This window comes from Canis aureus, chromosome 16 (genome assembly GCF_053574225.1).
Source record: "Canis aureus isolate CA01 chromosome 16, VMU_Caureus_v.1.0, whole genome shotgun sequence".
Taxonomy (NCBI): domain Eukaryota; kingdom Metazoa; phylum Chordata; class Mammalia; order Carnivora; family Canidae; genus Canis; species Canis aureus.
The window spans coordinates 58833710-58858116 of record NC_135626.1 but is presented as its reverse complement, the minus strand read 5'-3'; the positions used below and the strand labels follow the sequence as shown (position 1 = coordinate 58858116).

Here is a 24407-nt window from a genome sequence, read left to right as displayed (position 1 = left end):
TTGCTGGCTTTTTGCACCTTTCATCCTTCTTTACCTGACTTTGCAACAAGTAATTAAACCTTGGCACGCTGCAGTATTTAGTAAGCTGGCTGAGGTCATGTTGTATTAAAACCAACCAGCATTACAACGGAAAATTGGATACTGATCATTAAATTCCTCTTTTCCTCCCTGGGAATTCAGCATTGGCATCCTGTTAATATTTACCCCGCCTGGAATAGTCAGTCCCCTCGCAGCTTCATCCCAGTGGGCACTCCCCCCAAGCAGGAACAAGGGGTGATTATTTTGTATTTGAATACAATGTACTGTGTTTATCTGAGTCCTGGAAAAGGTAAGTAACTTTTTCTTTACCCTGTTTCATGGCTCCGGCCACAGGGAATCAAGTGGATGACATAGTTCACTTCCGTGTTCTGGTGCAAGTGATCGTGCTCAGTGCAGCCTCCAAGCTCTGTGGTCGTAGCGCCTCCGCCTTCAGATCCACACACTAGTAGAGGAGGGCTGTCATTCTGCATGTGGTATTAGCATAATTAGTTAGCTATTTAGGGAGGAAAAATCAGCTTAGCACTCACTCCATACCAGATTAACAAATAAATTCCAGATGGAGTAACTAGTTAACTATATTAAAGCAAAGCAAACCAAACATTAAAGACAGAATAAATTCTAGACGATTCTTTAGTTGACTTTCAATGGGAGAGGATTCTCTAAGCTTAAAAGCAGAGGGACATTACTAAAAAAATGTGTAGATTTTTACCACATAAAAAACTTTAAAATTCAGATGTATAAAGATTAAAATTAAAAGGCAAACAACAAATCATTTAAAGAAAAAATATCTTCACATTTATATCAGAGGAAAGGCTTTGCCTTTCTTTGCCATGGCTCCTATGAATCAAACAGAAAATAGACAAAGGATACTTTTAAAAATTCTCAGAAGAGGCTGCTTAGCGGGTTAAACAATTTTTTTTTAAGTTAACCACATTAAAAACCCACAATATGCAAATTAAAATGAGATACCATTTTTCACCTTTCAGATTCTAAAGCTTTTTAAAGGAGACTCCATGAAGGGTACCTGGTGGTGCAGTTAGTTAAGCATTGCCTCTTGGTTTCAGCTCAGATCAAGATCTTGGGGTCATGAGACAGAGCCTTGCATTGAGCTCAGCGCTGAGCACAGTGTCTGCTTCAGATTCTCTCTCTCTTCCTCCCGCTCTGCTCCTTCCCTGGTTCACTTATACACAGGTGCTCACTCTGTCTCTCAAATAAATAAAATCTTAAAAAGAGAGAGACTCTATGCTGGCAGAGAAGCAGTTAAAATAGGTTCTTTGTACTACTTATAGGATTGTTGGAGAAACAAAACAGAGTAGTTATATACATCAAGAGCCTTAAGAACATTTATCTCTGGTAATCTAAGATCTAAGAATTTATTATATTTATTTTTAAAGATTTTATTTATTTATTCACAAGAGACACAGAAAGAGAGAGAGAGAGAGAGAGAGAGGGTCCAAGGGAGAAGCAGGCTCCGTGCAGGGAGCCTGACATGGGACTCCATCCCAGGTCTCCAGGATCAAACCTTGGGCTGAAGGTGGTGCTAAACCTCTGAGCCACCCGGACTGCCCAGATCTAAGAATTTAATACCAAGAAGACAATCTGAAAAAAAAGAAAAGGTTTGTGGGAGCATCTGTCTACTTGCTAGATGGATGTTGCCCAATTCACGAATCATTTAGTAAAACCAATTAAATCTTCAAAAAAGAAATAAAGATTCATACACAAGGATGTTCTTCAAAATGTGGTCTACAGTAGGAAATGTTGGACGCAGCTAAATCCCCAGCACAAGTAGAGTAAGTAGGAAACATGGACTCTATGAAAAGGGGACATGTATGAAAGGAAATACTTAGTTTGCTGACATAAGCAGGAAATAAAATTGTTATTTACAGAGTACAAGTGTGTAAATTGAACAGGGAAAAAAGTTGGAAGAACACATACCAAAATGGTAATAAAAGTTTTACTTTGATTATTGATTATTTCCACCCCTACCCCCCTTTTCTACCTTTAATATTTTTTACCTTTAAGTCTTTTGAAAGTTTCCTATAATGAACACATATTTCCATTTTAGTTAGAAAAATAAATATTACGAGGAAGAAGTTTATCTGTAGGGATGCCTGGGTGGCTCAGTGGTTGAGCATCTGCCTTCTGGCTCGGGGCATGATCCAGGATCCCCTGCAAGGAGCCTGCTTCTCCCTCTGCCTCTGTCTCTGCCTCTCTCTCTCTGTGTCTCTCATGAATAAATAAATAAATCTTTAAAAAAAAGTTCATCTATAAGTGGAATCTAGGACTATGTGTTTCTTTGACATTTTATTATCCTTTGGCTTATTTTACAGAAGCTCTTCTTGCCGGATCAGATGTAAAAGAAAACATTTTTTCAGATTAGAGTAGGAAACATGATCGTGCCATAAAACAAAGAGTACTTAATTAATGTTTCAACCTGTCTCTGATTCCCCCAGTCCTCAGAGAACATTCCACCAGGTTATGAAGTGGTGTCTCTTCTGGAAGCTCTCAATGGGCCCCTCACCCCATCCCCAGCGGTCCCTGCACTCCACGTGCTTGGAGACGGCCACCTCTCAGGAATGCTGCCCTCCTATGGCAGCGATGGCCACCTGCCCCCGGTCAGGACGCTCTCCCCGCTCGACCGCCTGTCTGATTGCAGCAGCCAAGGAATCAAACTCAAAAAGAGTCTCTCTAAGTGAGTGGTTGGTGTTCAACAGTGTTTACCCTGGGTTCCCTGATGATATGCTTTTCTTCTGTCTTTCGCCTCCTCGCTACTGGCTCACGTCCTGGGTCACTGGAGCAGTGTAGACCCTCCAGGCTGTTCCCAGCTTGGTTTCACTGAAGACCTGGGGCTACCCCTCAGGCAGGAGGTTATCCCATCCTTTAGGAGGGGGAGATAAGGTGGCATGTGGGTACTTCGGAGAATCCAGGCAGGAAAATCGCAGGTGTTCTTGGGTGGGGGGACGGGGTGGGGAAGAGGACATCCCTGGGATCAGGGAAGCCCGTGGTGGGCACCGCTTAGTCTAAAAACTGAAGGAACCCTGTGCTCTGTACCTGTACCTCTTATGCATTGAAACCCAATTGGGCACAAGTCCTGAAAAGCTTTCTGTGGCAGAGTTAAGGAGCATGTTTTATAGGTAAAAATATTGAGACCCTAAAACTGTCAGTGGTTTTTCCCCCAGTCCAGACCCAAGGTATTGAAGGAGTTCAAGGCAAAACTGCGATTTTCTGACCCCTAGAAAAGCTCACTCCCTCCTTAGTGTTCTTTCTCAACACGCCCTCCTTCAGAAGACCTGGGTGTCCCCCACCCAGCCCTCTGGGTCCTCTTCCTCCTGTGAGAGCAGGCTAATGAGAGTGCAGGCCGGTTCAGTTCTTTACAGGGATACTGGCTTCAGATGCTCCTCTCCCTGGACTTCTGCAGGTCTGTTTCCCAGAATTCTTCTGTGTTGCATGAAGAGGACGATGAGCGTTCTTGCAGTGAGTCAGACACCCAGCTCTCTCAGAGGCCATCAGCCCAGCATCTGGAAGAGGTAATCTCAGTCTCCATTTCTCGGACGTTGGATGGCGGGTACTTTTGTCTTGCCAGCCTCTCCAGGTCCATCTGCTTTCATTCGCTCCTCAGGTACTATGGAACATTCTTTGAGACAGGAGCCAAAGCTTCATTCCATTCATCCTTTCAACAATATATTGAGCCTATGTTATGTGCCAGGCACTGTTCTGTACGCCGAGAACAGTGGCAGAACTGTCTCTGTATGGCAGTTAGCCAGGTAGATTGGAAAAGGCAAAGATGATAAAGTGGTCCCTGACCTTGGGAGCTCGGGGTCTAGCTGAGGACCAGACATACATACAACTAACAGCACTATGTCTAGCACACAGTTGTTGTTCAGTATGTATTTGTTGGATGAATGAATGATTCTTTTTTTACTTTTAAGATTTATTTATTTGTGTGAGAGAGAGCGAGAGTGCTCAAATGGGGGGAGGAACAGAGGGAAAGAATCTCAGGCAGGCTCCCTGGAGAGCATAGAGCCTAATGCAGCACCTGATTCCATGACCCATGAGGTCATGACCTGAGCCGAAACCAAGCGTGGATGCCTAACCAACTGAGCCACCCAGGCATCCCTGAATGAATGAATCTTAGCTATAGAGAATGAATGAATATTAACTGTAGAGAACTGCCCCCACAAAAGGACAGTACGGTGCTGTGGCAGAGACACGAGAGATTATGTTATGTAGTGAAAACCAGGGAAGTGTGGTGGAGGAGTAGCATTTGAGCTGGATCTTGGCTTTTTTTAGACTTGTAGAAAAAAGTGAGAGAAGCATTCCAGGTGGTGAAGCAGTCCGTGCAAAGGCACAGAGCAGAAGCTGGTGCTCTGAGCAGACCAGTGGTATGCAAGAGTGTTGCCCACAAAGGCCCATATGACACGGTTGCAGCATGGTCCCCCAGAGAGCATCTGAGGCCTCAGGATGGCTCCGCTGGCCCAGGCAGGTGGGAGTGCCTGAACTCTCTGGGGCGCCTCGTCAGCTCAGTTGGTGGAGCTTGTGACGCTTGATCTCAGGGTCATGAGTTCGAGCCCCATGTTGGGTGTGGAACCTACTTAAAAAAAAAAAAACTCATGGAGAAAAGGGTATGGGGACAGAATCCCCATCTGCCTGGGAGAGGTGAGGATACTGGCCCAGGTGGCCGATAGCTGGGTGTCAGGAGTGGGTCATGAGGCAAAGGTAGTGTTTGTGTGAGGTCCATAGAGCTGGGACTAACCCGATATCCAAGTTAGAGACGCCTTGCAGGCAGTGAGGCCTCTGCTGGTTTTGTGTTCTTCAGAAGGAAAGTGGTTTATAATCCTGGGAAACCCGGGGTGGTTCCCGTGTCACAGCTGCTGGGTGACCTGTGTCACCTGAGCTGCAGTCTTTGTGTGGCCCTAGCAGATGCTGAGCCTCAGGCAGGATGTGCTGACTGAAGTTTTCACCTCCCCTGGGAGGCAGCCATTCCGGGCCAGGGCTGCAGAGGAGGGAAGACAAAAGAGAAACCGTCCCTGCTCTGCACGCAACCTCCTGACAATGGGGCCCAGGGCCCTCCCAGTGTCCTCCGCCTCCTCCTTACCCAGTCCCCTGCCCTTACACCTTCCTCTGCTTCCCTCCAGGAATGTGATGTAACCCCAGAAAGTGAAAATCTTACCCTGTCATCCTCGGGAGCTATTGACCAGTCGTCTTGCACAGGGACGCCTCTCTCTTCCACAATTTCCTCCCCAGAAGGTACATGAGGGAGCAGGAACCATTGCATGTTCTTCTGCTCAGCCTAGTCTGTGGCACTCCTGATAGCTCCTGTGGGCAGACTTGGGACCAGCAGGTCAATACCGAAGCTGCATGAAAACCAGGCCCCTCTCAGAGGCCAGGGGGTCCTGCTGACAGCTGGGGGGAGGGCTCATCTCACCCCCCCACCCCGGCCCTGCCACCATGGGTTCCTTCAATGCTGGGTCAGGGACAAGCAGATTCTTGCTCCCTGGATTGAGTTCTGAGCCCTAAAATGTAAAGGAGCAGAACCTTGGAAAATTTTAAACCTAGACCTTTATTGGTGAGGCTGTGGTGAGGCCACTCTGGTCCTTACTGCGTGAGAACGGGGAGGTTGCTCTGCTCCTCGGTCAGCTCAGAGAAGCCATACCTGACCTCCCGGCTCCTTCCTTCTGCCCCTGACTCCACAGACCCTGCCAGCAGCAGCCTGGCCCAGTCAGTCATGTCCATGGTGTCCTCCCAGAGCCAGCACTCCCAGATCAGCACCGACACAGTCTCCTCCATGTCTGGCTCCTACATCGCCCCTGGCACTGAAGAAGAGGGAGAGGCCCTCCCTTCACCCCAGGCTGCCAGCAGGGCCCCCTCAGAAGAAGCAGAGGTAAGGGAGGAGCACAGTGATTGTCTTTGCTGCTTTGTGCGCTGCACATGCATCCAAAGTAGCTCAACCTAAGGTCTGCCGGGGATACTGCCAAGTCCCCTGCTGTGCCCAGAAGTGCCCTGGAAAACAAGGTAGGGCCATTGAATCAAAGACTCCCTCACGTCTGACTCCTGTTTGGTGCCACTTCTGTCCCAAGGACTTGGTTTGGATTTGCTGCCCTGTGGGCTGGGTAGGAGAGCAGTGATGTCTGTGCCTTGATTTCTGTTGCTCTTCGGCAGGTGACACCAGCAGCATCTCCAGACAGCAACTTCGTTGGCCTCGCCGCTGAAGAGCAGGATGCAGAGGTACCACCAACGGCGGGCGCAGGGCTCCCTCCCATCAGAGGGGCTGTTGGCACTGGCGGGGGACGCAGTAGGCTGGGGTCTGTTCTGGAAGAAGCCTTCCAAGGTGGTGTGCTTGGCTCAGTTAGGGGCGGGCTGTGGTATAGAGGGAAGAGTAGCCATGCACTCTGGTTGGTGGATGGTCCCTTAGCCCATCGTATTGGTCACTGCGTAAAAGGTGTGGAGTGAGTCCTAGAGGGAGCTCTTCCCATCCAGACCCTAGACTTGAGAATGTGATCATCCTTCGTTCACTTCGCATTTACCCAGAAGGACTGCGTCACAGGCACCTCCTGGCACTGGAAGACATAAAGACCCCAGTGACTTGGTTTTGGCCTCCGCCTCCCCCTGACTATATATACTCATCCAGGGGCACCTGGCTGGCTCAGTCAGAAGAGCATACAACTCTTAATCTCAGGGTTGTCAGTTCAGGCCCCACGTTGGATATAGAGATTACTAAAAAAATAAATAAACTATATACTCATCCAGGAGCTCCATGGCAGGATTACAAGTCAGCATGAGGATGCCCTGGTGGAGATGTTCAGGAAATGCATGAAATGCTCAGGTCACAAGGAGGGCACTAGAACTTTTTCTTTTCTTTCTTTCTTTCTTTCTTTCTTTCTTCTTTTTTTTTTTTAAGATTTTATTTATTTATTCATGAGAGACACAGAGAGAGAGGCAGAGACACAGGCAGAGGGAGAAGCAGACTCCATGCAGGGAGCCTGATGTGGGACTTGATCCCGGGACTTCAGGATTAGGCCCTGGGCCAAAGTCGGTGCTAAACCGCTGAGCCACCCAGGCTGCCCCACTAGAACTTTTTCTTGAGCATGATGCTCTCATGGGAGTATCTGGAGAGAGTTTGGGATGCTAAGGAATTTCTGGAAGTTTTATGATCATACTAGCTGCTTTTTCATTTGACATTTATTTCCACCTTCAAGAAACAGTATGAGATAAACTCTTGCCAAAGCTATTCCTGAAATTCCCTGGGTACGTCTGTAACAGGCCTCAGACCTGGTCCCTATGGGCAGACCATGCCTCCCCAAGCAAAATCTGTATCTTCCAGGCCTCCTAGGCTTCTCAAACACAATGGACAATGTATACTATTGACGAAGGCCCCAGCGTGAGATACCATTAGCCCAGTTACTTCTGTCTTTAACTGATCAATATATTCATTTTACTGTTTTTATAACTCATAGCACCTTCCTTCTGTCCTAGGGAAATGATGTTATAGAGGAAGAGGATGGATCACCCACACAAGAAGATGGTAAAAGACCTGGTCCTTTGCTCCCTCTTATTAGATTTCTTTCCTGGGTATTCTTTAATGGGTAGAGAAAGGGGTACCAGTTATGACTTGGTGGCACTACTCAGTTGTGTGGCTGTTGGGGAAAGATTGTCTTCTTGATGGACTATCAGAGCAGGCAGGGTATCTGAGGACCACAGTGGGTCTTCCTGGCTCTCTCAAGGCCTCAGCGCCAAGGATGTATGATGAAGCTGCTGCAGAAGGCACACAGGGAACTCTGTATTTGCGTGGACTAGGTTCTGAAGTTTCTTGGGCAACCCCCATCACCTTCCTTCCCGCTTCTGCTTTTCAACTGAATCCCTCAGAGCTGCTCTTGGCAGCTTTGATGTTTAGCAGCAGCAGCAGCAGCAAAAACAATTTTCTCCACTTGGGAGAAAGGACTGTTAGGCATTGGTTTGGTTTTGCTTTAGCAAAGATGGCAGCTGATGTTTCAGTAGCAGAGGGACCACAGGGGCCAGCGGCCACAGAGAAGGTGCAAGAAAGAGACATCAGCCGCTCAGCATAGACAGATGTTGGTAGGCTATTGTAATGACTTTCTTTGCTGTAACTCAGGCCTCCGTTATATCTTCAGATGGAAATGTTTTGTCTCCAGGAAGGCTGGGACAGAAGGGATGATCTACAGAGCAAGGAAGGAGGGAAGTGGAGTTGGGGCTGGGAGAGCCCCCCTGGGAATGAAACACCACGTGCTCCAGGAGCCAGCATCTCTGCCCTGTGCTGCTCTGAGGTGCCTCTCGTAGAAGGACACCTCCAAAGCAGACCTGGACCCCAGCCTGGATGAAGATGTCATCCTAGTTGCTTCTGCTTTAGCGCTGGCCGTTGCTTGGGGAGTTCAGGGGTGTGCATGCTGGCCTGACCACTCTCACCTGACCCAGTAGCCCTGAAGGAAGGCCTGGCCACCAAGGCTGTGTCTCTGCCACACTTGCACGCCAGCCCAAGACAGGGCCGGGTGCTTCATTGACTCGGTTGATGCCTTCAGTGCTCGGGGTTCCCAAGTCACCCTCTGTGATTGCTTCCCCCCCCATAGAATGTTTGCTTCTGAAAAATGCAGGGTGGCGGGCAGTTTCTGCCTGACATTCCATAGCCCTCACGATGGATTTATGTTTTTTCCTCTCCCTTTCATCAAGAGAAAACCAGAGGTGTGGGGGAAGCTAGAAAAAAATAACATCTGAAACCTTCCCCTTCCCCTTCCATGTCTGTAGGTTTCTGCTCAGACCCTTAAAACATACTTGAAGTAACAAACTAAGTTTCATAGGAAAATAACACATAATTTTGTGAACGTGGTGATCCTGAATAATATGCAAAATTATGGAACCTGAGACCTTTAGTTTTTGTTTTATGTATCTATCATTTTACAGAGCCTCGTGGTCATAAACACCCAATGTGCCCTGGCAGACCCAGGCAGGAGCAGAGGCAGCCTCAGTGGCAGCTCTCTCTCACATCCCCCAGCCGCGCCCCATGCACCATGCGGCTCCCTGTTGGGCCCACACCCTCCCTGGTGGTCCCCACACCAGCTGGGAAGGGGCCAGTTCAAGAGACAGGGCAGCACAGGGCAAGAACACAGACAGGCCCACACAGTTTGATTCAGTTCGATTCCTTTATTGTCCACTCTTTACCCACTTAATTACTGTCTTTTCTTTAACATATGATTTGATTTTTTTGTCTCCATCCTTAAGATTTTTTTTTTTAAGGACAGCAAAGTAGAGAAAAATATAGCCAGCCCCTCTCTAACTGCGTTAACTCCGTTACAGGCCAGAGGACATGCGCATTTCTAGGTATGGAGTGTGACAATAACAATGACTTTGGCATCGCCAGCGTGAAAGCACTGGACAATAAGCTGTGCCCTGAGGTCTGCTTACCGGGTGAGTGGCAGCTGCTGAACATGAATTTGGTGGGAGATGCTCCCCTGCTCGCACCCCTGCTCTCACCCTGGGACACTCATCTCCTGCCCTGCCCTTCCTGCAAGAAGGCATGGGCTGTGCTAGGACGCTGGAAGCCAGATGCTAGAAGGAAGTGAGGAGGCCTCAGGAGAGCCCCTGAACTTTGTGCAGAGAGTGAACCCTGCTCTGAACAAGAATATTAGGACAGGAAGACAGGAGTAAAATGCCCTCTCCTTCCAAATTGGCCTGCTCGCGCCGCCCTCCACCCCGATCCTGCAGACCCCATGACAGGTGGCCTGGTCTTGTTTTCAACAGGACGTTTGAGGCAGACCCCATCTTCAAGAAGGTCTTGGGAAGATAGCCTGAGTCCTTAAAAAGGGGATGTGTAGCTCCTCGGAAGGAATTTGTTTAGTTAGGAGCAGGGAGGAATTTGAAAGCCTACACGGTTTAGATTAGCACATGGCTCTGTGAGGCAGTGAGCTTTGGGTTACGAGTCTCATTGTATTTTTTAGACTTGGATCCCAAAGGAGAGGTCAGGAGTACAAGGGTGACTATGCTCCCTGGAGCCCTAACTTTAAATTTAGTCAGGACTATCACTATGCCCCTTGCTCCTCCTGATACTAAGCTGAACCTGAACGCAGGAACTGTGTTAATCACACTGTGAGCACTCACTTCCTGCTACTGCACATGGTCATTCAAGGGCTCTGCAAACAGCTTCCCTGAAGCCAAGTCTTGCCCAGGTGGACCAGGTCAAAACCGCCCTCCTGGTTTCACAGCAGAGATTGTCATCCACACTGTGGTGTTTGTAATCTCTCCAACATCCCCTGAGATGAAGACTTATTTGAACTTCAGAACAGCCATGTCACATCATGGGTCCAGTGCTTTACTCGCTCAGCGAAGCGGCTAGAGGCATTGGAGCGGCACAGCCTGGTGTGGTGGCCGCTCTCCGTCAGCCTGTGAGAGACACTGGGCCTCACACGCCTGCGTGGCCCCGCACAGGCTGGTGGCAAGGAAGCCATAATTCCTAGAAGATGCTTTCTCCAGCCTTTCAAAGGCCTCTCTCCAGTTGTTTTCTATTTAGTGTGTCCTGAAGATACTGCCCAGGACGCTTCACGTTCAGTGAGGCCAAAAGATGCCATGTCAGTCCTCCTGCTTCTCCCGCCTGCGGGTGGAGGAGGGAGCGTGGACCCAGTCAGGCCTGGACTGGAGCTGTGGGGCCCGGGCACACTTCACTTCCTGCCTTCCCACTCCTCACCTCGCGTCCGTCTGTCCATTTGTTTTTCACGTCTTTTTGCCACACGTAAATCTGTCTGTCTGGTTTGTTTCTTTTGAAGCTCATTTATGTTATGTAGACTCCGTATGGAAGTTTATGTTCACCGCGCCAGCACTGTGCCCCCACCCCCACCCCCGGCCATGCTATGCCCGACACCAAGCTTGCTGGGCGTGCGCACATCCCAGAGGCTCCTGCTTATGATTCCAGTCCTAACTGGCAAGGGCCTGTATTCAATAGATTTTCTGAGAAAAAATATTTGCGAAAATATATTAATCCCTGCTCCACAAAAAATGGGGATGATTCTGTGGCAAGCATTATGAGAAGGATTTACATCAGCATCCCGTGTCACTAGTTGGGAAAGATGACATCTCTGTCCTCTCTGCCCTGTGTCTGTGGCCGCTCTATAGCAACCATCCTTTTGCTAGGCTCCCACCTCCCTTGAGGGGCTCCCCCGCCCACCCTCATTTTTCAGCAGAGGGAGCTGCTGGGAACTGTTTTAGCCAACCATGCTGGTGGAAATTGAGCTTGTTTCTTCTGCTTCCTCCTCCTCCTGACTCCTTCCAGCCAACCTGCTTGTTAATATTTATTCCACTTATGGGATTGCTTGGGATGAGGAAAGAACCCCTGGGGTTCCTTATGGTGCTCTCAAGAGCCAGCAGGCTGAGATGAAACTAGGTTCACAGTTCAGGCTAGTGGTGCAACCAAATGCCTATGACCCCTGTTGGGAGAGCGACTCAGGTATAAGCACTTGAGATGTCCCCTCGGACCCTCCCCAGAGGTCACAGGGCTCTTACAGGAGATGGAAAGCGCGTCTGCTTTCTTGGTAAAATGTTTCTCTGGTTCCGCTGTTAACATCACACTGGTAGCAATGGGATGGAGAACTCTCTGGAAGCATCTGTTGGGTTAATAACAGGAGTATCCACTCTGGCAGGTCCCGTGGAATAAATAGGCCTCCTCACACTCAGCTGTAAGTTCAAACCTCCATCCTGTGACTGAGACACCTGCAGGCTGGCTCGGCTCCATGTTCTGCACCCATCAGGACAGCTTCTCAGGCACTTGGTCTCTGCTTGAGTCTGTTTCCCTCTCCAAGTGGTGCCACTCCCTTCATGGAGGGCTGAGGAGAAGCAGAGCCGAGGGGGGCATCCCACACTCTCCCTTGTGGCACATGCCGCCCTTCCGGTGCTCACTTGTGCTCTGCCAGGAGACCCAGCTGATGACGGAAGACCATGCGGGTCCCCATCCTCACCACTCTCATCACACTCGTGGGAGTGTCACTGAGAGGGCACCTGTGTCCTGCTAGCTAGCCTCTTTTCCCCTAAGAAGCTTCTGAGCCTTCTTAGGCCCCAAGACCAAGGGGGTAGCATGTTCTGAGATTGTTCTAAAAGGTCTCAAGGGGAGGAAGTCTAAGTTGACAGGTACATGAGATGAGCAGGTTAGAATTGTGAGGCCAGGCTAAGTAGATATGGCTCTAAGGAACTGGGTGGAATAGGACATAGGTGGCAGCATAGTGGCCAGGGAACCAGTGATAAGTCTGTGAACAGGTTGTGGGTAGAGTATGTATGTGATGGAAGAAAAGCAAAAATCATTTCGGTTTGTTGGTGGAAATAGAAATATGTTTTTGAATGACCACACTGTAGGAGTGGACATACCCAATGAAACCTAGCAATGCCTACAGAAACCTGAAATTCAGTTCACTCCTCTCTTCAAGCCCCATAACCCAAGACGGAGATGCCGCTAGGAAAGTTTGCACTTCATAGACACAAAGGGAAAATCTGAATTAGGTTTCTCTTTCCACTGGAAACTCTCTGAGACAATCAAACCATTAGAGCATTTACATCTAATCTGTGGCTTGGTGTAGAGGCAGGAAAAGGGTGTGTGGAATTCCCCTAAATATGCTCCCCAAATCTACCTCTAGAGGTCTCTCTGCTCTCCCTTTTCTCCTCGTCTAGATGGGAATTGAAGGGAAGTCACCTTGATCTATCTCCACAAAGGATTTTGAACTGCCACGCTCAAGCTCCGGTGTCTGGCTGGAGGGGACAGAGTGGCAGCACTTGCTCAGGAAGCCCTGTCACCATGCTGGCCCACCTCTGCAGCCAGTGGAGGGCAGCAGCAGGGTTTTGCTGAGGGCCCATCAGATTCCTTGCAGGGGGAGGGGTACCTCATTATTGCTGCTCAACCTCCCCTTGCCACCCAGGGAAATCAAGACGCCAGGGACAACACATGCTTCAGCTCTGAGTCTTAAGGCTCTTCCAGAAGGAACGGTTTTTGGCCCTGGCTAAGGATTCTAGAGTGGTGGAGTTGGTAGCAAGGACTCCAGAGTCGGGACAGCCTGTTGGTTCGGCGTCTCGTGGCGCGCTGGTTGGCGGCAGCGTGGATTGTATTGTGTGCGTGCGTGTGTGTCTTCTCTCTTGTTCACCGTTTGCTTTTGGTCTCTCCCATCAAACAGCCGCCGTTCCGGAGTCCTGCCCCATAAACATTGAGGACTAGGTATGAGATCTACCAAATTCTATAAGTGAACGAACAACTCTTTGCATTTTGGGGGTTCCTGACCTAGAGGGCAGTCTTGCCTTCTGTTTATCCTGCCACACTCAGGAGTGCCGCCCTTAGAGGAGAAAGCACTTTTGACCCATGTCCCAGACTCCAGGGGAGAGAGATCTCCAAATTCCATCTGGGTGTGAGAGATACCTACGAGTTTTCTGCTTTGCTCACCTGTCTCCCCCAGGGGCGCACCTCCACAGACCGCTATTAGAGCCTTAGGCCAGATTATCACACCAGGACACTTATGGGAAGAAGCAGTTTATACCTACTTAATCCTAGCATTCGGACCACTGGAGGGTCTTGGGCTGGCCCTAGTGTGAGGCTGACCTCAGATGTTTGAGAGCAACCCCCTCAAACACAAGCAGGGTGAGCCTCGGGCGCCCTGTGCACTCAGTCTGCTGCGTCTGCCCTGCATGAGTCCTGAGGGTCCAGGCCTGCCCCGGAGGCGGCCAGGGGTTCCTGGTTCACTCACACTGTGGCAGCTGGATAGACTGGGAGGCCCCTGCGAAGCAAGTCCACCTCACCAGGCTGGGGGGGAGGGGTGCCTGTGAAGGCGGGCCATGCGGGGAGGGTCTTGGACCCCATGGAGTTAGGTCTTCACCCGGAGCCTCTGACTCAGGGGGAGCTTTGCGCTGCACTGAAACGAAGGGATTGGATGAGCCGGTCTGGCCCAGGAGGGCTCTTGAGGGGAGACCCCGGGGAGAGATGAGGGTGGCCTGAACAAAGAACGGGGGCTGGTCTTTGAGCACATCTGACAAGTCAGCGCCTGCTGTCTCCTCCTTTTGTCCTCACAGCAGTCCTGTGAGGATAGCACTATGCTCCCACTGGATGGGTGGGAGAACCAAGGCTCCCAGTGAGGGGGCCTACCCAGGAGCACGCAGCCAGTTGGTCAGGACTCGGGAGTGAAGCCTGGGTTTTCTGACCACAGGCAGACAAATGGGAGGCAGTGATGGATTAAATACAGAGCACCTAGGGCAGGGGGGCCCAGGATGGGCTTCTAGCACCTGCAGCTGGTGCTCATCCTGCAGAAACAGCAGCAGATTTGTGGGAGGACATGAAGTTTAGTGCATGCTGCCTGGGGGATCCCAGGGCTCTCGGGCCGCTGGCTCCTGGGGCAGTTGGTGACCTCAGCAGGCTGCTCGGGGCAGGAGAGATGAAGAACAGCAGGTGTGCAAGAGGGGTGCTGCAGCCATCACACCAGCTCCCCCCCATGCCCTTCTCTCCCTGGCACCCTGCTGGGCTACCAGCCCCTTCCTGTCCCCCCCCCCCCCCCCCCCCCCCCGCTCCCGCAGCAAACACTGACACTGGACCCAAATTAACACACTTTTCTCACCCCCCTCTGCTGCTTCCTGCCCTGGCAAAAACCTCAGCTAGACTGGGTTTCTTTGTCCTCCTCCACCATGACATACAGGCAAACTTCAAAACAAAGAAAGATACAAGAGTGGATTGTAGGGCAACTAGATACCTTTGCATATCCCTCTCCACAAGGGCCATGGCTGTACTCAGGACAGCAGCAGTCCCCTGGCCCCACGGGCGCCCGTCTCGCCCTGTTTTCCCTCCCTCACTGTGGCTCACACACACATGGGAGTTTCAGATAACACACATCCTGCTAGCATCCGTGCCGAACTCCTGGGCTGTCCTGCTGGAGATGCCATCTGGACCTGGCCAGGGGTCTGCTTCTATACCCTTCCTTTTCTCTTATCCAGGGAGCTGGCAGGCTGATGACAACGTTGTCAGTCGTCGGAACACACAGCACCGGCGCTTATCATCTGGCAGCCTGGAGGACCTTGAGGACAGACCCTGTGTGTGGGGTCCTTTGGCCGTCTGAGAGCCCCAGCCCTGCACCTGGGCTCCCTCTTGCCCCCACATTCCATCCTGGCCTCACAGGACTGCTGGCCCCCTGGGTGTCCTCAGCAAGACCACGAAGACTACATCCAGACAAGAGCTGGACATGGAGGTCAGCCTGTTCCTGCTCCCAGCCCAGCCTCCTCCATAACCATCACCCTTCCCCTCCCAGAAGGAACTAGAAGCCTCCTCTCTCCTTGTGGGCCAGAGCCTCTCAATGAACTACAGCTCATGAGACCCTTTGCAGAGACTCTGGAATGTATCCACCTCAGGTGGAGCCGAGGTCCACAGGCTGGTTGGTTCTCGTGCATCTTTTCCTCCCTAGGAGGCATTCCAAGAAGGCCTGGAGTTTTGGCAGCTTCATTACAAACCCCATCCAGCATTTTATCTGGTCTCTAGAACATCATAAGCACTTTGGGGTGGGGTTGGGGGATGGCTTCTGTGAGAAAGGCAGGCCATTTTGTCAAGTTTCCCTCAGAAAGCATTAGGAGGAGTTCCTTCTCAAGGATAAGGAATGGTGGCAACCAAAAGGTTGGGTGAAAAAAACAGTTCTTGCTTCTGGTCACAGAGCTAGTCTCCTGTGCCTCACGTGAGGTCTGCTTAGGAAGGAGGCCTTGAATCCCAGAATCTCCCAGTTATGTGGTCACCCCAGTAGGGTTATGATCAGGTGCATTCATGAAGGCCTGGGACTCCATCCTAAGGTGACTTTTCAAAAAACACATCTTTGGCCACCTCTGTGTGCCAGGCACTGTGTTAGCTGTCCTATATTCTCACATTTCACCACTGCGCCCTGTCAGGTAGTATTCTTATATCCGTTGTCCCTGTCTCCACCCCTTTTTGTTCATAGTTGAGAAATAGGCTGAGGGAGGGGTGGAACAGTGATTCTCAAATTGGTGCCCAGGAGGCTCCCAGAGCCCGCCGAGCTGGGGCCAGCGGTGATCTGAGAGTCTCCCCGCCCCATGTGTTGTCCTCCCCTGCCTTTCAGATCTGCTAAGCCTTGGGGCTGGGGTGGGGTGGGGGGTACTCCTTCATTAGGCTCTTTAGAGATTCAGAAGTATCATTCAAATCATGTGCCGCCCCAGCCCTCATCAGCCCAGTGTAGGGCCTGTAGACAAAAGTCTGAAACAGCAAGGCCAGGCTGCAAGCTGTTGGGAGTTACTCCTCTGCTCTCAACACTGGTGTGGCCAGTGGGTTCCACATAGTTCTTGGACAGATGTGTTGTCTACTGGCTTTGGGAAAAGGTGGTCTTTGGGGGGAACATGAGATAGGGCAGCAAAGTTGGATACAGCCATTTGTAAGGCTGAGATGCAGTAGAGCCTTAGGCCCAGTCCATCATGATGGCCTGTCTTCGTATTCAGAATTGTTACCCTGAGTTTTTCAGGGCCACTTCCAAAACCCCAAAGAGAGCCCGGTGCCCAGGGAATCTTTTGCACCTTCTGTGTGGCTTCTTTGCACTGTCAGGCGGTGGTGACCCTTGCCAGGCCCAGTGATTATGGCTCAGGTCCTGCCCTGGTTGGGGGAAGGCCCATTGTCCTGACAGATGTGACATGAACCAAGCCTGAATCTAGGCTTCTGTCTTGAGTCCTGCTGTGGACTCTGCTGCTTCAGGCCCGACTCCTTGTCCCTTCTTTCCCCCAGCTTTCTTCCAGACCCTTTCATGTTTGCGGTCGGAGCAATAACCCCACTTCCTGATTTCCTTGAAGTTTAAGCGCCAGGGAATGGGGAGCTTCCCTTAGCCCGGGGCGGCAGCACACAGCCTCCCCTACTCTCCTGGTAGGTCACATTCACAGTGTGCTGTCACCTGAGATGAAGGAGATGCAGGGTAAACAGTAGCCACAGTGGCCAGGAACCCTGAGAGGAAACCATTATCACCCTCTTCTGAGGAGGACCCCAGTCCTTCCTCACAGCACATGCTGGGTCCTCCCTCCAGCAGGAGGCTCAGAAAGATTCTGAAAGGCCTTGGTTCCGTAACCAAGACATGCTTGGGTTAGAAATGGCCCTTTCACTCCTGCTTCTCAGACCCATCCTCCCATCTCTCTCTCTCTCTCTCTCCACCCCCCCCCCCCTTTGTTCTCATTTGGCTCGTAGGCAAGCAGAAATATCCCATCCAAAGGAGCCGGTCTTTAGCCTGACCAGGGAACAGGGCAGTTGCCAACCCTACTGCCCCAGTCCATCGTCTAGAGACCATCATGTTAGACGATAGTGACCCAGAGAGAATGGGACGGGCTTGGCTCTTCACCAGAGAGCACAGACTACCTGGAGGCCCGAGGCTCTTCCTGCCAACTCCCATCTTGGGTCTGAGCACTGCTATGGCCTCGAGGTGGTGTGGTGATCCTGGCCTCACAGAGCCTTTTTCCTTTTGCCCTTCCTCACCCACTTCATCCAGCAGTTTATGCCCACACCAGGGCATCTCCTGGGCACAGACCCACACACTTTGAGCCGTCTCACCTGGGGAGAGCTAGTGTCCCGCCCGCCTGATCTCGGCATGCTGGTTGATCACTTCGCTTTAGGACCTGCACACCTGGTGTGTGCTGGTGTGTGTGTGTGTGTGTGTGTACTGTTTGTGCCATCTGGGTACCCCTCTCACTCCCTGGAGTACACTCATGGGCACACTACAGTGAGGACATCAAGGATGCAATATTTATGGATTGCTGCATGATTCTTAAAAACGAATAAAACTGTTTACAAGGGAAGGAGAGCTGTTAATTGTACTCTTGGCTTATTTGTAAAAGTTTCTGGCCGACTTTGTCCAGCGCTAAAGTATTTTTACTCAAGAGAATCTAAAGAAAAAAAGAGAGAATCTAGAAGTGGAGGAGTGGGAGAGGGCAAGAGGTAGAGAAGGACGTGGTCCGGGGTGGGAAGTGGGAGTTGAAGTCCCACTCCATGGGCCCCGGCTTCCCAGCCTGCCCCCCTGCTCCTGGGCAGAGGCCTGGAGCCCTCACCCCACCCTCACCCTTAAACCGGAGAACTTCCATCACCGCAGCTCCTCAATAATTGAAGAGCAGAAAAGCTGGCGGCAGGAGGGAGGCCAGGGGAAGGGACGAGGAAGCCCTGGTGTCCCTCCTACCCCTAGTCCCTGCCACTTAAAAGTTGGGGACACTAACCGGACAAATGACCCTGCTAGGAGAATTCCCGAGAATTCGGCAAGTCCGTAGCTTCTCTGAGTTTCACTCACCCGCTCGGTTTCCTGAGCTATCTGAAAAGGAGGGAGGAGGGCCCTTCCGCAGAAGCCTCTGGAAAGTCAGCTTCCGGGAACCTTGCTGAGTACAGGGGTGGGGAGGGAGCCGCTTACCGGGAAACCTCGGGGCGTGTGGGACCGGGGCAGCCCCCGCTGCGGACCCCAGCGGCCGGCAGCCCCGAAGAGGCGGACCCGCCTGCGGGCGCCGACGCCACGCTCAGGGTCGGGAGGGTGGGGCGGGGCACAGAACGTGAGCCCAGATCCGAAAGGAAACCCCAGGCCCCCGGAGCCCGCGCCCGCTCCCAGCCTCGGTCGGCGGAGCCGCAGACGCCCGGGCGCAGCCGGGACCGGCAGGGAGCGAGGCGGGAGGGCGTCGGGCGGGGCGTCGGGCGGGAGCCGCGCGCTTCCCCGAGCCCTGCGCGGGCCTTGGGCGGGAATGCGCGGACCGGGACGCGGTGGCGGGTAGGGGGCTGGGTGGCGCGGGAGCGGGCGGCAGAAGGAGGGAGTTCCAGGAGAGTTGCCGCCGGAGAGAGCGGCCAGAGCCCGCGGTCTCCTTGGAAACGTGCTGACCAATAGCAGCAGCGGAAGCTGTTTATGGGGGCGGAGCGTCGCCAAGGCAGCAGAAGAAGCCCTTGCAGCGGCTACTTAATGCCGGTCCCGGGGCCACGGGCGCTCAGAGAGGCGCCGTCGGGCGGGGGGGCGACAAGGGGCGCTGGCGGGGCCCTCGAGCTGGGGACAGAGAGCCGCGGGGGGTGGGAGGAACTTCTTCCAGAACCTTCCTTTGGCCCGGGCTGCGCTCTGAGCCAGGTAAGGGACTGAGCCGGCTGCGAGCGGCGGGAAGGGAGGGTGTCCTACCAGCCCGCTCTCCCATCCGTCCTCGACGGAAGTGGTGGATCCAGGAGTGACATCTGAGTTTGGGGGACACTTACTTCTCGTCCCCCCATAACTCCTATCCTGTTCCCTTCCTTCCCCGTTATCCCCCATCCTGATATCTCTTTCCAAAGATCAGCCAACCTCCCCGTCTCCCGCCCCGTGATACTGCCCCCCTGGGCTCCCTCGCCCCGTATTCACTTGTTCGGGGTCGGGGTGGGGGGAGTGTTGAATTCTCGCTCTTGGGGAGAAGGTGGGAGCCTCGGATGCCCCTACCTTCTTCCCTCATTTGGCTAATAAAGTCTTCTCGAAAACCTCCGAGAGGCAAAGAGAGACGGGAGCGGGCACTGCTTCTGTTACCCAGACCTCGGCCAGAAAAGATCCCCCCAGCAGCGGGGACGGTGTTAGAAGAGCCCCCCACCGTCGCTCGCACGCGCTGCCCCCGGGGGTGGGGGAAGGTGCTCAGCTCCCGCTGTGGTCCCCAGCAGGCACCGCATTCGTATCCGGAGGAGGAGGCGACCCCCGGGTCGCGGGATGGGAGCGCGCGTCGGGGAGGCGCTGTAACTGGAGCCGCGGGAGCCAGCGGGCCGGAGAGCGAGCGCGGCGGGCCACCTCCGGCTCAGCCCGTGGATGTTGACCGCCCCCTCGGGGAGTCCCCGCAGACATGGCGGAGAGCTGGCTGCGCCTCTCGGGTGCCGGCGCGGCGGAGGAGGCCGGGCCCGAGGGCGGCCTGGAGGAGCCCGACGCCCTGGATGACAGCCTGACCAGCCTGCAGTGGCTGCAGGAGTTCTCCATTCTGAACGCCAAGGCCCCCGCCCTGCCGCCGGGGGGCACCGACCCCCACAGCTACCACCAGGTGCCAGGCTCGGCCGCGCCGGGGTCCCCCCTGGCGGCGGACCCCGCCTGCCTGGGGCAGCCGCACACTCCCGGTAAGCCCACGTCGTCGTGCACGTCGCGGAGCGCGCCCCCGGGGCTGCAGGCCCCGCCCCCCGACGACGTGGACTACGCCACCAACCCGAGTGTGAAGCCGCCCTACTCTTACGCCACGCTCATCTGCATGGCCATGCAGGCCAGCAAGGCCACCAAGATCACCCTGTCGGCCATCTACAAGTGGATCACGGACAACTTCTGCTACTTCCGCCACGCGGATCCCACCTGGCAGGTAGGGGAGGCGCGGGTGGCGGCCGCTCCCAACCCGCTCCCCTCCCCCTTCCCCACGCCAAGGCGGACTGGACTCGGGTCCCAGGTCCGCGTGCCTCGTAGGCTCTTAGGCTCGGTGCAGCCAGGGCCCCAAGGGAGGAAGGCCATCGAGGAAGGACCTCAAGGGAGCCTAGTGCTTGCAACTGCCCCTCCTGTGACTCCAGAGGAGGAGGAGGGAGGGATGTTTAGAGGGCTTTAGAAAGGGTGCAGATCCCGAAATTCATGGGGAAAGCACCTGTCACTCATCCAGTAGACCCAGCCCAAAGACCAGGGCCAGACTGTGTGTGGACATGGGCTCCTAAGAGAGGATGATGGACCAGGGGACACATTTTTGTCCCAAGTCCTAGAATTCCTAGACACCCCCTGGCCAAAGGACACTTTGTCAAGGCCTGACTCCGAGTCGGATGCTGGAGCATCGCCCTTGCCAGGCTCTGCATCCTGTCTGGGTGCAGTTGGCTGGTGGACGTTGGGGGCAGGGGAGGGCAGTGGGGTGTGAAGGCCAGCTGTGTCCCCATAGTGGGGCTATGCCTTCCTAAAGTACAGCTGTTGCCCCAGCCCCTCACCCCAACTCCTCCCCAGTTTCCTGCCTCCTGTCCTCCCCCTCCTCTCAGTCAGCCTCCCTGGGGGGACAATTACCTGCGCCAGGTGCTTTCCACAGGGGCTTTCCCTGCCGCACTAGCTTCGTGTTCCAAGTCTCCGGAACCGGCACAGAGCAGCCAAGGGGCCCAAGCCTCCGTGTAAACATCCCAGCCCTGCCAGGGGCCACCACTTGCCCACCACCCTGCCTTCTGGGCCCTAGAGCCCTGTCCCCCAGCATGGTTCGAACAAGACTGTGCACCTAGGAATGAACAGGGCAGGACGGTGACTTGCGGCCAGGCAGACAGGAGTCCTCCACCATCAGGATCAGGGACTACCTAGGGACAGAGGCCCCAGAACGTCCAGACTTTTCCCTGGGGCACCCCCAGGAAGCGGGCTGCAGAACCACAGTCCCCAACTATTCCACATTTGCTTGGGCCTTGACTCTGGGGCAAGTGCCATTTGTACCCTCAATGAGAATGCAGAGACCCCCCCCACACGCACACCCTACCTGTGAAGCTCAGGCTGCAGGAAGTGGGCCTCAGAAATGAGTGCTGTGCTCTAGGCTGGGTAATTATCAACTGAGGCCTCATAGTCTGGGTGGGAGGAGGAGGCTCGGGCGGGGGCGGTGAGGGGGGGAGGCAGGCCAGCAGCCCACTCAACAAACAAGGAAAGTCATCAGAGCCCCCCCACTTCATCCCTACCCTCACACCCTGGCTAGCCCAGCGGCGCCCCCCCTAACCCACCCACTCACTTCACAAACAGAGAGGGCCGGCCAGGCCCAGGCCGGGGGGAGATGGCTGGCCAGGCCCTGGGGGAGCTGAGGCCTTTGGCCAGAGGCCGCGAGCGGTGGGGTAAGGGAAGGGAGGGAGGGCGGGACGGGGCGGCACTGAGAGCCACCCTGCGGCTCAGGGCTCGGATGACTGAGCAGGCCCATATCCCGGCAACAGGGAACAAAAGCCCCCGACAGCACTCCTGGCTCCCCGCGCCCGCGCCGGTGGCTGGTGTGGCTGGTGTGGCTGGTGTCCCGGAGCCGCTGGGCCGAGCGAGCGGGGCGGCCGTCCCTCCTTCCCGTGCGGCCAGGAGCGCCAGCGGCCCCCCAGGGCCGGCCCTGCCCACTCACCGGCCCACCTCTCTCTCCCTCTCCCCCGTGCCCAGAACTCGATCCGCCACAACCTGTCCCTGAACAAGTGCTTCATCAAGGTGCCGCGGGAGAAGGACGAGCCGGGCAAGGGCGGCTTCTGGCGCATCGACCCCCAGTACGCCGAGCGGCTGCTGAGCGGGGCCTTCAAGAAGCGGCGGCTGCCCCCGGTGCACATCCACCCGGCCTTCGCCCGCCAGGCGTCCCCGCAGGAGCCCCGCGCCGCCCCCTGGGCCGGGCCGCTGACCGTGAACCCCGACGCCCAGCAGCTGCTGCGCGAGTTCGAGGAGGCCACCGGGGAGGCGGCCTGGGGCGCGGGCGAGGGCAGGCTCGGCCACAAGCGCAAGCAGCCGCTGCCCAAGCGCGTGGCCAAGGTCGCGCGGGCCCCCAGCACGCTGCTGCTGACCCAGGAGGAGCAGGGCGAGCTGGAGCCCCTCAAGGGCAACTTTGACTGGGAGGCCATCTTCGAGGCCGGCGCGCTGGGCGGGGAGCTGGGCGCGCTCGAGGGCCTGGAGCTGAGCCCGCCGCTGAGCCCCGCGGCGCCCGGGGACGCGGACCTGACCGTCCACGGCCGCCACATCGACTGCCCCGCCACCTGGGGGCCCGCGGGGGAGCAGGCGGCCGACAGCCTGGACTTCGAGGAGACCTTCCTGGCCACGTCCTTCCTGCAGCATCCCTGGGACGAGGGCGGCAGCGGCTGCCTGCCGCCGGAGCCCCTCTTCGAGGCCGGGGACGCCACCCTGGCCGCCGACCTGCAGGACTGGGCCAGTGTGGGCGCCTTCTTGTAAGAGGCGGCCCCGCGCCACCTCCGGACCGTGCCCGTCGGGGCCCAGACTGCTCCCCCCACCCTGGCGCAACGGCCCAGGCAGGGGCCGGGCCGGGTCTCCGGAGGCGCGCCCCACGAGGCCCCCCACGGCCCCTCAGATTCCGGCCCAGGAGGCTGAGAACGGGGCCCCCACCCCCACCCCCACCCCCACCCCCTACACACAGTGTTTCATTGATCCTCCTGTCGCCTGCCCAGGGTCGGGCTCGGGCCCTGCACTGTGGGAGCTGCACCTGGGGGGGCCCGCCCCAGGGCACCCCGGCTTCCATGCCTCTCCCTCTCCCACTGTCCTCCCCAGGTCTCTTTCAGAGAAAGTTCCCAGGTACAACAAAAGCTAATTAGGTGACAGCAAATTAACCCCCGGGAGGCCTCTCCTGGCAAAGCCTCCCTGGGGCTGGGGAAGGGGAGGAGGGTGGGGCTGGTGGGAGGGGGCCGAGGGCAGAGACAGAATGAGGTCGGGGAGCCTGGTGGGCAAGGCGATTTTCCGAGGCCTTGGGGGTCTTCTCCTGGCCCCCTCCCTGGAGGTGGGGCAGGGAGTGCAAATCCCTAATCTTTGACTTGAGGCAGAGCACAGCGGGGAGCTGGGGTTCTGGGGGGCTGGGGGACAGGGGCAGCGGGGAGGAGGACAGACTAATGTAGTGAGTGTAGCATAGCTAAGGCTTAACAGGGAGGGGGGCAGAGCTTGCTAGAACCTCTGGGAACAGGAAGGCCAGGATGGCCGCATCCCTGCCTGCACACGCTGAGGGGGAGTGTCTCGCTCTACCCGGAGCCCCTCCACATCTGCGTCCCGCATCCACCCTCCTGCCCTATGGGGCAATTTAACCTTTTTCATGGAAAGTTATTTACAATAAAAAAAATTTTTAAAAATAAAATTTTTAATAATCTGAAAATGGACCTGCTTGCAACTTTAGGAAAAGGCAAGGGCCAGTTTTGGAGGGGGTGGGGGTCTTTCTCTTCGCTGGCAGAGGCGGAATGTCTGGGAGGAAGATGTGGAGGCCCTGAGGGCCTCAAGGGGGCCCACTGACGAACTCCCCATGACCTCTGTGTCCCCAGGGAGAAAGGGGCTGAGAGGCGGCCCCCAGGGGTCCCCTCCAGCCTGAGCCTCAGCACCTCTGTCTGCACAGTGGGGAGAGCTGCAGCCCTAGGAAGTGGGTGACCGAGGAGGCACAGCCCCCTCCGTGGCCCCGGGGATTCGCAGGGGCCGAGCGGGCCCAGGGCTCAGCTCACGTGTCCCTGACCGCCAGGGCCTGCCCGGGCTCGCCTGCCGGAGTCTGCGGGCCCGGCCTGGGCCTGTCTCCAGCACCACCCTCCCTCCGTCCTCTCCTGGAGGGACAGGGTGTGAGGCCAGAGGGCCCCAGCCTGGCGCGTGCTCGCCCCGCCTGGCGCCTTCCCTCTCAGGCCCAGGGCAGGCTTGAGGAGGAGGAGGAGGAGGAAGGCCACCAGGGAAGCCCAGGTGCCCAGCCCCTGCTCCCCGACTTGCTCACACCAG

At 55.1% G+C, this 24407-nt stretch overlaps 2 protein-coding genes across 7 annotated transcripts in view; both read left to right on the top strand.

Moving 5' to 3' along the window:
* RNF157 (ring finger protein 157) overlaps positions 1-17823 on the top strand; it is a 78924-nt gene extending 61101 nt beyond the window's left edge. For 2 of the 5 annotated variants that reach the window (XM_077854323.1, XM_077854325.1), the window contains 8 exons: positions 2493-2731; positions 3458-3566; positions 5175-5286; positions 5733-5920; positions 6199-6264; positions 7513-7561; positions 9346-9456; positions 14992-17823. In XM_077854323.1, the coding sequence (XP_077710449.1) occupies positions 2493-2731; positions 3458-3566; positions 5175-5286; positions 5733-5920; positions 6199-6264; positions 7513-7561; positions 9346-9456; positions 14992-15113 (996 nt within the window). In that variant the 3' untranslated portion in view covers positions 15114-17823. Of the gene's footprint in view, positions 1-2492; positions 2732-3457; positions 3567-5174; positions 5287-5732; positions 5921-6198; positions 6265-7512; positions 7562-8168; positions 9320-9345; positions 9457-13193; positions 13235-14991 lie in introns of those variants that run through there. The other 3 variants (XM_077854324.1, XM_077854327.1, XM_077854326.1) reach the window with 3 other exon arrangements.
* Positions 17824-18768: 945 nt separating this feature from the next.
* On the top strand, positions 18769-23808 carry FOXJ1 (forkhead box J1). 2 transcript variants are annotated; one of them, XM_077854329.1, is made up of 3 exons: positions 18769-19115; positions 19667-20340; positions 22113-23808. In XM_077854329.1, exons 2-3 carry the CDS (start codon positions 19843-19845, stop codon positions 22881-22883), a joined length of 1269 nt encoding a protein of 422 aa, XP_077710455.1. In that variant the 5' UTR covers positions 18769-19115; positions 19667-19842; the 3' UTR covers positions 22884-23808. The 2 variants fall into 2 exon arrangements, with proteins under 2 accessions (XP_077710455.1, XP_077710454.1); XM_077854328.1 differs by having other exon boundaries at positions 19664-20340.
* The last annotated feature ends 599 nt before the right edge of the window (positions 23809-24407 follow it).